At 30.7% G+C, this 13,381-nt stretch overlaps 3 protein-coding genes across 3 annotated transcripts; 2 read left to right on the top strand and 1 right to left on the bottom strand.

Moving 5' to 3' along the window:
- Positions 1-840: 840 nt before the first annotated feature.
- Positions 841-5,948, bottom strand: LOC138939288 (putative leucine-rich repeat-containing protein DDB_G0290503). Its single transcript, XM_070306944.1, has 7 exons — positions 5,748-5,948; positions 5,498-5,625; positions 2,159-5,407; positions 1,927-2,090; positions 1,644-1,848; positions 1,375-1,497; positions 841-1,296 (listed from the first exon to the last, which is right to left on the bottom strand). The coding sequence occupies exons 1-7, from the start codon at positions 5,796-5,798 to the stop codon at positions 1,170-1,172; spliced, it is 4,047 nt and encodes a 1,348-aa protein (XP_070163045.1). The 5' UTR covers positions 5,799-5,948; the 3' UTR covers positions 841-1,169.
- Positions 5,949-6,292: 344 nt separating this feature from the next.
- Positions 6,293-9,362, top strand: Herp (Homocysteine-induced endoplasmic reticulum protein). Its single transcript, XM_070306866.1, has 4 exons — positions 6,293-6,761; positions 7,288-7,667; positions 7,755-8,087; positions 8,249-9,362. The coding sequence occupies exons 1-4, from the start codon at positions 6,627-6,629 to the stop codon at positions 8,523-8,525; spliced, it is 1,125 nt and encodes a 374-aa protein (XP_070162967.1). The 5' UTR covers positions 6,293-6,626; the 3' UTR covers positions 8,526-9,362.
- A 611-nt stretch (positions 9,363-9,973) lies between these two features.
- On the top strand, positions 9,974-13,300 carry Coq8 (ubiquinone biosynthesis protein COQ8, mitochondrial). Its single transcript, XM_070307249.1, has 12 exons — positions 9,974-10,186; positions 10,300-10,493; positions 10,573-11,097; positions 11,188-11,407; positions 11,488-11,612; positions 11,706-11,790; positions 11,859-11,974; positions 12,079-12,241; positions 12,313-12,515; positions 12,588-12,740; positions 12,854-12,954; positions 13,034-13,300. Exons 2-12 carry the CDS (start codon positions 10,302-10,304, stop codon positions 13,206-13,208), a joined length of 2,058 nt encoding a protein of 685 aa, XP_070163350.1. The 5' UTR covers positions 9,974-10,186; positions 10,300-10,301; the 3' UTR covers positions 13,209-13,300.
- The last annotated feature ends 81 nt before the right edge of the window (positions 13,301-13,381 follow it).

Raw genomic sequence — 13,381 nt, 5'->3', positions numbered from 1 at the left:
CTTTAATTACTCATCGCGAAATTAATTCTCATGACTTTTTTTTCTAAATCGATCCACGCATCGCTCTAACGAGAACACAGCAAGAGTTCCTTTTTTCATACAGCAAAAAGACGAAGCTCGGTAGTAGATTGTACGGCTGACAGTCTGATCGAGAGTTTCATTGTATACAAATGCCGTTGGAAAAAAAGCGGATTTAAGCGGCGCTTGCATAAGTAGTTAATTTACGTCCAAGAGCCGCACATCCTTCGGTCGAAATAAACTGCCATTATTATCATAAAATCATATTAAAATGATCATCATTTTTTTCTAACATATCGCGTTCACAATGTAATATTAGCTCAAATATAAACCAAAAATAATATTAAATAATATTAAAAAAATATTAATTGTAGCATAAATGCGTTCAAAGATGAAGCGAAAATCTTATTAATAATGCGGCTATGATAAAATCGCCTTGCAGCCCAGGTTTATTCGATCCCACGATCGAGGTCCATTATTGATGCGCGACTCCTACAGAGGCGAACATTTCTCAAGAGCGTGACGACGGAAAGCGCCGTACGATTCCATGAAAGACTATCGTTCGCACGATATACTACTTCAAGGAACTCTGCTTGTGTGCTTGCACAAAAAGCTGCATCCTCCGAACCGGCTATATTGGAGCCAGTTGATCGACCTTCATGCTCTCTCGAAACTTTACGTTTATTACTCGATGATATATATTACATTATACTGTATAACACATACAGCACATTGAAATTGAATCATTCAAACTTTCATCAAGAAATATGTAAATAACAAAGTACGAGAAACTGAAATATTAATATGAGATTTATAGCCAGTTCGCAAGAAAATACACTCACATACACGCGTACATACACCCAATGTTCTTTTTATTATACTTACAATTAGTTTTATAGAAAAAATATTATGTTTTTTTTTTATATTATATTATATATTACGATTATAACTCCACAAAGAGAAATAGAAAATAGTACAATTTATAAATAGTGGTACAAAAATAAGAAAACGCTTTGTGTTGCTTTTCAATTGCACAATCATCTACAATATTGACGATTTAAAAATTCATTTATTTTAATTCTAATTCGAACACATTGAGACAGCGAAGTGATATCTTCACTGAAGATCAATCGGCAGCCTCTTGTTGGAAATTAAACTTTTTTGGCAATTGAAGTCTCTTCCATTATGTCAATGTAATCTTTGACATCGTTTATATATTTCCTTAAGAACTTGTGATCCTTTTTTATATTCTTAATTAGACTTTTAACATCAGTTTCTCTGTAAAAATGAGAAAAAGATAAGAATAGCAATTCCATTAAATTTCCAATTGTGCAATCCATTTTTTCATGAATTTACCTTATTGTACCTAGTAAACAATGAACCTTTACGTCCTTTGAAGTGAGTTCATCGAAACGTTTGACTTTAACCGTAACTTTCAATATAGTGTCCATTTGTTTGCTTCGAGACAGGAATGAGATGCTAAAATAAACATGCTATTACTATTTCATAAAGTTATATAATGTATATATGATATATATGTATTGAAAGAAATATCATATTTTAAATAATACAGTATCTCACATTAAATATAGAATAGTATAGCATAACATAATGTAAATAATTACTGATCATAAGTAATTTCCATCAAATTTAAATTGTCCAAATGCTTTAAGTCGAACATGAAATTCATTGCTAATTTCACATGTTCTGAAACACATTCTAGCATTGGTAGAATGTCCTCATGAGTTGTATACCTATACATAAGTAGTTTCGCATCTAGTTTTTCCAGAATTAATTTATGAACTATCCTTACTAATACACCTGAATCATCTATCAGAAAAATAAAAAGAAAAATATAAGAGTAAAATATTGTAAATTTTGTCCTCTAATTAATATTTGTATAATTACCTGAAACGCGGGAAATAATCTTGATTTTATTAATCAGATTTTCTTCAGAGTAATTAAGATCATATGATAGATGCATTGCTATCAATAAAGAATTCGATATGAAGCCAAAAACAATCATTTTCTTGTCAATATTCTTATGATACATATTCCAAATGCAATCATCTCTGTAATAAAATAATATTAGCTCTCTTTAATCTTCCTTTATTGTAAAAAAATTAAAATGATTATATACCTTTCGCAATGTGTTTCTAATTTCTGTGATAATGATAAAAAGGGATCCTGCTCAACTAAAGACTCATCTTGACTCGCGCTAACGCATCGTTCTACTGCAAGTCTTTCTTCTATACATTCTTCATTTTGTTCCATTTCTATTACTCTTATTTTGTCATTTAAATTCTCTTTGCAATTGTTCTCAGAATTTAATTGATTTTCAATTGCTTCTAACCTTTTGATATGATCAGTGCACTGTTCTGTCTTCAGTCTTTGCACATTCGAATATTCTTCTTTCTCTTTGACATTATTTTGTGGATTTGAATCATTATTTACCCTTTCTTGAATATATTCTACTTTAGCTATTATTTCATTCTCTTTGATAATTGGCGATTTGCAATGATCAGTATTTGTCTCTTCATGTTTATTATTCTGTATTGATAACACATTTTCTGCATAAAAATTCTCTACATTCGTGCTACAATGATTGGATTCATTAATTCGACTGTCATTAATAATTATTCTTCTGATTGCTTCGCAATCATCTTCCTGTTCACTTTTATTTGCTATAGTTCTTCTAGAGCAGTCTTCCATTTGAATGTTCTCGATATTTATTGATTCATTTTCTCTTAAAACTGTAAAACTTTCATTATCTTTTGTTATACTTTTTCTCGATTCTGCTAGACATTCGTATTCTGGAACATAATTTATTACTAATTGGTTTGAACTATTATGTATATTATCAATTGTCCCATCGCCAGTCGATATCTGAAGTTTGTCTTTGCATAAGGCGTCAGAAAAGGAATTGTCCTCTTTGTCACTATCTAATAATATGAACGATGGTGGTTTAATCGATTGTAACTCTTCAATACTGTTTCCCAGAGTTTTTAACAGACTACATTCGCTAATCTCGTTTAGATCATCTCTGAAATTTGATGTAGACAAGCCAGTATGATCCATTGTATCCTTTACAAAATACTCATTATGTCCAGTATCATTTATATAAATATCACTAGGCCTTGGAGATAAACATACATTATTTTCTTGAGGAGTGTGAGATTCTATAAAAGACTTGCAAATCTTTTTCGAATTTGATTGTTCATTTTCATCAAAAATCGTTTCGTTTGTACTGCTAATATTTCTTAAAACTGCATTTAAGGAGTGATCTAAATTATTTAACAAAGATGGAATAACAAAATTATTAGGCAATTTATCGCGCGTGTCTGTCATTTCTGCAATTTCTCTTGAAATTATGTAATGTTCTTTTGCTGCACTTTTCTTCAATTTTGTTAAATTATCTGTTGTTAAATGCTGAAATTCATTATCTCTAGAAATGTTTAAATTCTCCCTTTCATTTGTCGCATCTCGTGTAAGTTGTAAAGTCGATAAAACTGTATCAGTAACTTCCATTGACACATGTTGAATTGTTTTGTTTGCAGCTGTGTCAGCTTGAAATGATTTCATTGAATTTTCAACAGGCAAACATGCTTTTGACATAGTTTGAGAGAATGATGTAGATTGTGCAGCGCAAATAATATTAAGTGGTTTTTCATTATGCAAAGAGACTGGGACAGCTTCAGTAATCTCCATAGACTTGTACAATAATCTAGTTTTTTCATCAAAGCCATTGTCCATATTCTTTTCTTTACATGTATTCTCTTCAGATATTGACTTGTGAATGATTGGACGAGTAATTTCTTCTTGATTTTTTAACACCTTAGTCATTTCCATAGATACATTATGAAAGAACATAGTTCTATCATTTTTGGATATTAATTCATCTATTTTCAAATTCTCCTTGTCATAAGCAATCAAAGGTAATGTATTTACAGGCTTTGTTATTTCCATTACATCATTAAAAAATTCAGTTTCATCAGTTTGATTTTCTCTCAGATTATTGTCTTTAATTATATTTTCAACATGAGGATGCGCAATACTTCTGTCATACATTTTTGATGATATAGCAGTAGTCATTTCCATTGAAACATTAAAAGCTGTGTTGTTTATATGAGATATGTCAGTGGTAGATGGCTGTATCACATTTGTTAACATCATTGATTCACTAACATTTTGTGTTGCATCTTGTGTATGTTTAAAAACAGTATTTTCAGAAACAATATTAGATTGTAAATTTGTTGAAAACATCATCTTATTATGTGTATTATTTCCGGTAGTCGAATTCGTACTTTCATGGGTTTGTATGGGATTGTTTATATGAGATATGTCAATGCTTGTGGTAGATGGCTGTATTACATTTGTTAACATCATTGATTCATTAATATTTTGTGTTGCATCCTGTGTGTGTTTAAAAACAATATTTTCAGAAGCAATATTAGATTGTAAATTTGTTGAAGATATTGTCTTATTATGTGTATTCTTTCCAGCGGTCGAATTCGTTCTTCCATGGGTTTGTATCTTTGAAATTTGTTCAAAAATTCCTAAATCAGAATTAACAGGTTTCATCGATATTGGTACAGCCTGAATGGATACATTATTGCAGTTGCTAACCCAATCTGTATTTAAATTTAGGTTCAATGAACATTCATCTTTCTGTACATTTATTTCTTCTTCTGTATGTAAAGATAGCAAAGGCATATGCATGGGTGTAGTAAACTCCATAGACGAATCCTGAGCACATGTCACATCTAATTCAGAGTCGACATTGCTGCAACATAATTCAGAATATGATTTTATACCAGTATTATTTGCATTCTTTTCTTCATCAGAGTCTCTGTATATAATAATATTGCTGGATATTGCATTTTTAGATACATTAGATACAGAAAGAGCATTTGGCATTACATTTTGTTCATGTTGAGATATTTCATCAGGTGGTTCCACATATTTCTCATCTGTGTTGCTACATGCAATAATACCACTTAATGTTACATCCTTAGATGGTTGAGATATACCAGATTTATTTGGCAATATAGTCTCTTGAAACTGAAATTCTTCATCGAACAATTTCATTTCGATTGGATTAGTAAAATCCAAATCACAGTTCTCATTATCTTTTTCTTTGACTTTTATGTTAGACTCGGATAATTGATTATTTGTTAGGTTGAAGTTGTTTGAATAGCTTGAATTACTTTCCAAGATATGTACACATTCATTATTAGAAATACATAAAAATGCATTTTCTTTTGATTCAGTTTTAGCATTTGAGTCTAAAGAAACAAAAGATCCTTTAAGACTAGAATCGTGCTTACTATCATGCTCTTCATATGTATTATCCCATACAGTTCCTTGCTCTACCGAATGACAAAACTCTCTATATAAAATAGAATAATTAAAGAAATGATATTAAAATAAAAATAAATTGTGTTGATTAACTTTATAATAGTCAATACAGTATACTCACTTGACATGTTTTTTATCTGCAAAGCTAACGCGCCTTTTAGTTTTTGATGGGGTTAAACTTTTTTCATTGTATGGAGAATCAAAATTCACATTTTGCAACGGTTGTCGTGGTTTACGTGGTTTAAGAATCTACCAACATTAAGAATCATTAATTTTTAGTATTATATATTAATATTAAATCAGACATTCTTTTAGTTTGCAAAAAATAAGATAATTAAGCTATAAAACAATTGTAAACACTATAAACTCACCGATGAACGTCTAGATTCACTTCTCTTGGATTTAGGAGTACTACGAGGCATGATTAGAAATATCGCTTTTTTTCGCGGGAGAATCACTTGTGTATATCATAAACATATATATTCAATATACACAAAACGAGAATAATTAAAATACCCACATTTTTTTCGTGCATACATCCAAGCCTTCAAACAAACGCACAAAAGCGGTTATGATTCGATTTGAAAATTTCTTTATTATTGTTTCCTAAACCCATTTAAATCGCGCCGAATTAAGCCGAGATTCCAAATGCTACAAAAAAAATTGTAAATTTGAAAGAATAGTCATTCTTATATTTTTCTGCCTCGTTCATTTTTGTAGTAATCAAGTTTCAATTTTATTCTATATATATATTTTTTTTTTTTTCAATTTTTTCACAGCTACGCACATAAATATATCTAACCAAGGAGCTTCGTGCTTTTCGGAACGCAACGCGTGAAAACTCGGCGTAATTTTCGAGATGAGCGCGCGTAATCAGCGCCCAATGGGCGATCGCCAGATGTGCGATTCTATGCAATTCCACATCACGAACGTGTGTGTACACAGTTGTGTTTGAGCGATATCATATGACGTTTGTCGTACGTACAACCGTGGCAGTGGACGATATAATTTGCTAAAAAAAATTAAGAATTTCGCGTACGACAACTCTCTTCCCGTTAAATCGAAGAACGGCTCTCTATCTCTCGAACGAACGAACAAATAAAGAAGAAAAATAACCGACGTCGAGTTTTCAATTAAGCAACGGCGGCGGCGATTGCGACGACGGGACGACGAGGGCAAGGATTATTATTAATCACTGTTGCTCGCTACGCCAACAGCTGACCTCGGGCTGGCTCTGACGCACCGAAAGAATGGCAGAAGCCGCCGTTAATCTCATCATAAAGGCACCGAATCAACAGATCAAGGACCAAATAATTAGATGCGATCTCAGTTGGACTATTGGCCGTCTGAAGGAGTATCTCTCCGAAGTCTATCCCAGCAAGCCAGTAAGTCGCGCGAAAGTGTCTCCGCCTGGTGAAAGCGTGACATTTCTCCACGTTTCTCCACGTTTTCTATAAAATCGGAAAAAGAACATTTTATTTTATTATAAAATATATAATATTATATAGCGTTATATTTTATACACAGTCTTTTGTGTGTCTGTATTATAATATTTCGTTCGAAGAATTGTACAATGGAAAGATAAAATAATATTATATTAGATAGGAATATATTTACATTTTTTGATGACAAGATATATCTTTTCTAAACATCATTAATCTTTACTGATTATAACTAGTATGTTCATTTATATGTCAGTTCATTAATAGATACCAGAGATTAATTAACTAATTTTATGGAATATTATGTTATTTTTTTACTCTAAAATCATTACGATTTCTGTATAAATGTTTTGGCTAATTTATATATTTTATTATTATTATTACTATTAATATATCAATTATATTTGTTACAATATACATATATTACTAGACAAGTAACTGATTTTAGTTATTATTGTTGTTTATATAGGAAAGCTCGCATCAGAAATTAATCTACTCAGGTCAATTGCTGAATGATTCTGCACAATTGAAGGATATCCTGAGACAGCGCGATGGTTTAGAAGATCAGGCATACACCGTTCATCTAGTCTGTACACCGCAGAAAATGTGCTCTGCTAAAACATCAGATCAAAATCCAACAATTGAAAAAAATACAAATACAGCATCCTCCATGAGAAACAATCATATCAGAAGTAACAGTGTTCAAAATCAGAATCATAGTGAGAATCCTAATGTCACTGCACCTCAACAAATGTATTTACCTCAACAATATTTTGATCCTCGAAATAGTCAACAATTAGCCTGGATGCAACAGGCATACACACATTATTTCACACAATATATGCAACTGTAAGTGCATATCTTTTTAGAAAGCTTTGTAAAAGAGTTATAAAAAATGCATAAATATGTTACAATATGTTGTTTTTCTTCTTGCAGCATGGCAGCACAAGGCATACAGTTACAAGCCAGTATTCCGTACCTGCAACAAATGAATATTAATATCAACGACAATACATCTCAACATACATACACGAGCATTAATAACAATAACAATGTCGTTGACGAACAGGCTGCCCAACCAGTAGCGCAAGAAGCGCCGGATATCAATGCGGGAAATAATGGCGCGGCTGAGGACGCCGCGTTTAATCGCGATTGGTTGGATTTCTTCTATACATTGTCCAGAATCATTGTTCTATTCGGTATAGTGTATTTCTACTCGTCTCCTCTGAGGTTTCTTATCGTCACGTTTTTGGGATTTGCAATATATCTGTGAGTATATAATATATTGGTTAATATATATATATATTTCTACAACATTTTTATTGTATATTTTTATACATACACATCTTTTTATTCTCTAATATTTTCTCAAACTTTTCTGAATATTATATATTGCATATAGATAATATAGAGTGATAACCATTTTACAGATATCAGGGTGGTTTCTTTAGGGTACAACCGATATTACTAGGTGAGAACAACAACGGCCGCGTAGATAATAACAATCAAGTTTTACAAAACGAAGCGATGGGCCCACAGGCTGTGCCACAACAACAAAATCCTCAAATGCCAACTCCGCAACCAGAAGCACGAACAAACGCTAATGAGGAGAATGAAGAACAACGGCCAGGTGCACTCGCCTTTACTTGGACCTTTTTTAGTTCGTTTTTCGCCTCGCTTATCCCAGATCAGCCGAATGTCATTTAATCTTGCCCGAGACTCAATCTGTTATAAAACCGAATTTTTTTTCCTCTACATTTACAAAAAAAGAATATGTACAACCAAAACAGAGAGAAACGTGACATAAATATCAGAGATAATGGTGAACTTTATCATACATCAAATGTTGTATCATATGGTCTATAAAATCAGAAAGGCTTGCAAAATTGTGAGATTTGAGAGAGATACATGTATTCCTATGAAAGTCTGATCAGTTTTATGATACCCATTTTTGTATCTGAATCTAATAGTATATATAAATGTTCATATATATGCGTATGTTAATAATTGACATACGCTTAAAATGGATAACATTGATTGCGGAATTCAATTTCCAATGTCGCATGTAAAGATTTTATATATATATATATATGTATCTCGATTGAACTAGACAACAGAGTTCACGAAATGAAATAACAGTCACATTCTCTATCTATATATACTAATATTAACTTTCCTTCGAAAGAAGATTGTTAGACTTGCCATCCCAAAGCTATTAGAATTTAATGTATAAAGGAAATTTTTTATGTTTGTAGAGTAATTTAAAGATACAACGAGATAAATTGTGTGCGTGTGTACATGCACGCGCGCATGTGTATGTATGCGCATGTGTGTGCCTATATAAATGTAAGAAACATGCGATTTTTGTGTAGAGCGTGTATTGTATAAAACGATAATATATAAAAAAGTAATGATAGAGTAGAACATTTAATTTGCTTAAAAGATTTTCTTATATAGTAATAATATTATATTACGCAAATATAATTTCTGTGATGTTTTAATACGATCGCAAATATATCCAGTGTGGTATCCTTATATAAAACGTGTCATACACTGTATTCATATATATATAATTATTATTTTAATATATAATTTATAATATATTATATAAATATAAATAATATATAATTATATAAATAATTATTGTATATAAAATAATAATTATGTATATGTATGTATGTATGTATATATATATATATATATATATATATATATATATATATATATATATATATATTATAACATATACATGGTAAAGGTATTTAGTAAAATTTATGTAATTTTCCTAAATATATATATAAGGCGCCGATGAAATGAAAAATGTATGTAAAGCAAATAAAACAATTTTTGACATTTGTCTCGTTTAGTCACGTGTTGTTTATTTCGACGAATTATAATTGTTTATTTTATAATAAAATATCAATTAATAATAAAAGTTGAAATTCATTACGGAAGAATGGATTTTATATATACCGCGCTGATTTGTGAAAGCCGCATGCGATCACGTGTACTGTGACATGTTGAAGCGGGGAACACACACTTTTACATAAACGCATAATCATAAGCATAAGAAATTTGATTGGTCAATTTTCTTATGCATAAGGAAATGGACCAATCAAATTCCTTATGCTTATGATTATGCGCTTATGCAAGAATGTGTGCTCCCCGCTTGATGCAGTAATGCACAAGAAAAATTACTGTTTTATTTATAGAAAAATTATTTTTATATCGATATAATAATTTATTTCTCGTTATATTTTGAAATATTGAATTTGTATTATTTAATTTTTGGAGACAATTTCTGTAGAATTACATTAACCTCCTTTCAAACGTCCAGTCGTTTTGTTGCTTCATAATAAAAAGAGAGCGTAAGATATTTATACTAATCTATTCTATCTAATTATTAAAATATTATTATGTTTGAAAATATTGTCAAAACTATATGTTATACTATAGTGTGAAAAAGTTTGTTATTTTACAGAAATGCCTCGTTCGAAAGTTTCCGATTTACTTGGTATACTTAAGGGAGCACATAGTGTGAAAAATGCTCTGATAAAACATCAGGAGGAAGCAATCAAGTATACAATCACACACTCCAGTTTAAAAGATTTACCTGAAAAGTACATACAAGCTGCAAGAAAAAAACTAAGTGATGTAGAACCGAATAAGATTCCTGTAAGTCTTTTGAATAAAACTGAGCAATATGTCAATCTTTTATGTATATTGCTTCTCTTATAATGTTTGTTTTGTATAGGAAAAAGTAGCAAAAGATTTGAAAGAAGTAACTGAGCGTGTGAGTGTGGTTGAAAAAGGTATTAGACAATATATTAAAATAATAGCTAGTCAAAACTTGGGTATAAAAGATAATGATTATTCTCTCAAGAAGAAGGCAAAATTACATGTATATAATGCTGCAAAAGATCCAAAAGAAGTGCCTATTAATAAAGATGTCACTTTGCCAAAACATGATAGTAGCAAATTTACAATCGAAAAATCTTCAGGTGTACAAAATAATACAACATGGAAATATATGACTGTAAAGGAAAAGATTGAAACTATTGCTACTTCAGATAAAGAGATACCTCAAATAGAACTCTCTGATAAAGACAAAGAGATTTTAAGGAAATTAGAATTGGAACATGAGAAAAATATTAAAAATAAAGTTACTAATTCTACTTCTTCTTCCACAATTAAGACACCTGAAAAAAAATGTGCAAACACTCAAACAGAGCCTAAAGAAAGACCAAAGGCTAAATTAACAGTTAAACCAAAACAACTTGTAAGTATATCAAAATAAATTTTTAATATCTATATATATTTATTTATATTCAATTATTATGAATATCTCATCGCCTAATGTATATTATAGTTATCACCTACTGCCAGAGAAAGAAAAGTTCCTGCTACAAGATTGCAAAGAATGGTAAGTTTTGGTACCTTGGGTCTTGGTCTTGGTGTTGGTACCATCGCAGAATATACACGGAGGACATTAGGATTAAAAGAGCAAAATGTTGGAGATACAATTGACAGTATGTTCCTCACTAAAGCTAATGCAGAAAGAATAGTTTCAACATTGTGCAAAGTGAGAGGTAAGATTTATAAAAGTGCCACATATCTATACACACATATATATATATATAGGAATTATATTATTTTATCAAAAATACAGGTGCAGCTTTAAAAATTGGTCAAATATTGAGTATTCAAGACAATACTATTATAAATCCTGAATTGCAGAAAATCTTTGAGAGGGTCAGACAAAGTGCTGATTTTATGCCAACGTGGCAAGTAGAGGTAAAAATGATATATAGATATACAGATCTAAAAAAAAATTTATATCAATTATATTAATATCATTAATATCAAAATTATTGCAATTATCTCTAGAAAGTATTAGGTAATGAGCTTGGACACAATTGGAGAAATAAATTAGCATTCTTTGAAGAGAAACCATTTGCAGCAGCATCCATTGGTAGATAAACGTTTTCTTTTTTCATGTAATCCCGATTGAAAATTCTATAATTATGTGATGTACTTTAGGGCAAGTGCACCATGGTATATTATCGAATAAGCAAGATGTAGCAATAAAGATTCAGTATCCTGGTGTGGCTATAGGTATTCAAAGTGACATTGAGAATTTAGTAGGCATAATGAAGGTACAAAATAACAATATCTCAAACAACAAGAATCTCGATCATGGAGAATACTGTTTAAATATCATATTATCTTATAAATATCAAATATTATTTTTATATTACAGGTTTGGAATATGTTTCCAGAAGGAATGTTTATAGACAATGTAGTGGAAGTTGCGAAACGCGAACTTGCATGGGAAGTGGACTATATAAGAGAAGCAGAATGTACAAGGAAATATAGGGAATTAATGGTGCCTTATCCAGAGTATTATGTGCCTACAGTAATAGGTATTGAATAAAAATAACATCAGATATAATTAATTAGATATTAAATGTTAGATACATTATAAAATTTCTAGATGATCTCTCCACAAAGCAAGTATTCACGACAGAGATGATAGAAGGTATACCTGTTGACAAATGTGTAGATATGGATATTAAGATTAAAGAACACATGAGCGAACTGATTATGCGTTTGACTCTAAAAGAATTATTTGAATTTCGATTTATGCAAACTGATCCAAATTGGTCTAATTTCTTCTATAATATTGATACAAAACAGGTATTATATATACGAAATAATTATATATTTGTAATTTTAATCAAAGATGTTCTAATGAATATATCTTTACAGTTAATTTTATTGGATTTTGGGGCATGCAGGACATATGAAAAAGCATTTATGGACAAATATATAGATGTTATTAATGCTGCAAGTGAAGGGAATCGCAATAAAGTCTTGCAGTTATCTCAAGAAATGAAATTTCTCACTGGATACGAGTCCAAGGTATCTTATCTTTATATCACACAGACACAATCTATAATACACACACACACACACACACACACACACATATATATATATAAGATATACATAAAGCAAGATTTATACATCGGCAGATTATGGAAAATGCTCATGTGGATGCAGTCATGATCCTTGGACAAGTATTCGACAATAATCATGAGTATTACGATTTTGGTGGCCAAGATGTGACAAGACGGTACATTTTACATTTCCATATAAATTAATATCTCATATCTAGTGATGAAATAACAATTGCGTATCATATGTGTTTGCAGGATTCAAGCTTTAGTACCAACCATAATAAATCACAGACTATGTCCACCACCCGAGGAAATATATAGTTTGCACAGAAAATTATCAGGGATATTTTTGCTGTGCGCAAAACTTGGAGTTAGAATCAAATGTCGCGATATGTTTCGGGAGATTTATGCTAATTATAAGTTTGGTTGATATGTTAATATTGACGATATAACAAAATGCATACAATTGAGATGCTTAAACATTTTTTGTACAAATGTATGCGTTTCCTAATAAAATTATAATATGATACTAGCAATTCCTACTTTAGCAACATGAAGAATTTAATAATACATAATACTTGTGAACACAGATGGCGTGATTCG

The sequence above is a fragment of the Polyergus mexicanus genome, unplaced genomic scaffold (assembly GCF_030449975.1).
Source record: "Polyergus mexicanus isolate NDT 795.1 unplaced genomic scaffold, iyPolMexi1.0 SCAF_14, whole genome shotgun sequence".
In the NCBI taxonomy this organism is placed as follows: domain Eukaryota; kingdom Metazoa; phylum Arthropoda; class Insecta; order Hymenoptera; family Formicidae; genus Polyergus; species Polyergus mexicanus.
Note: the sequence above shows the minus strand (reverse complement) of the source record. Positions and strands in the feature narration are given on the sequence as shown.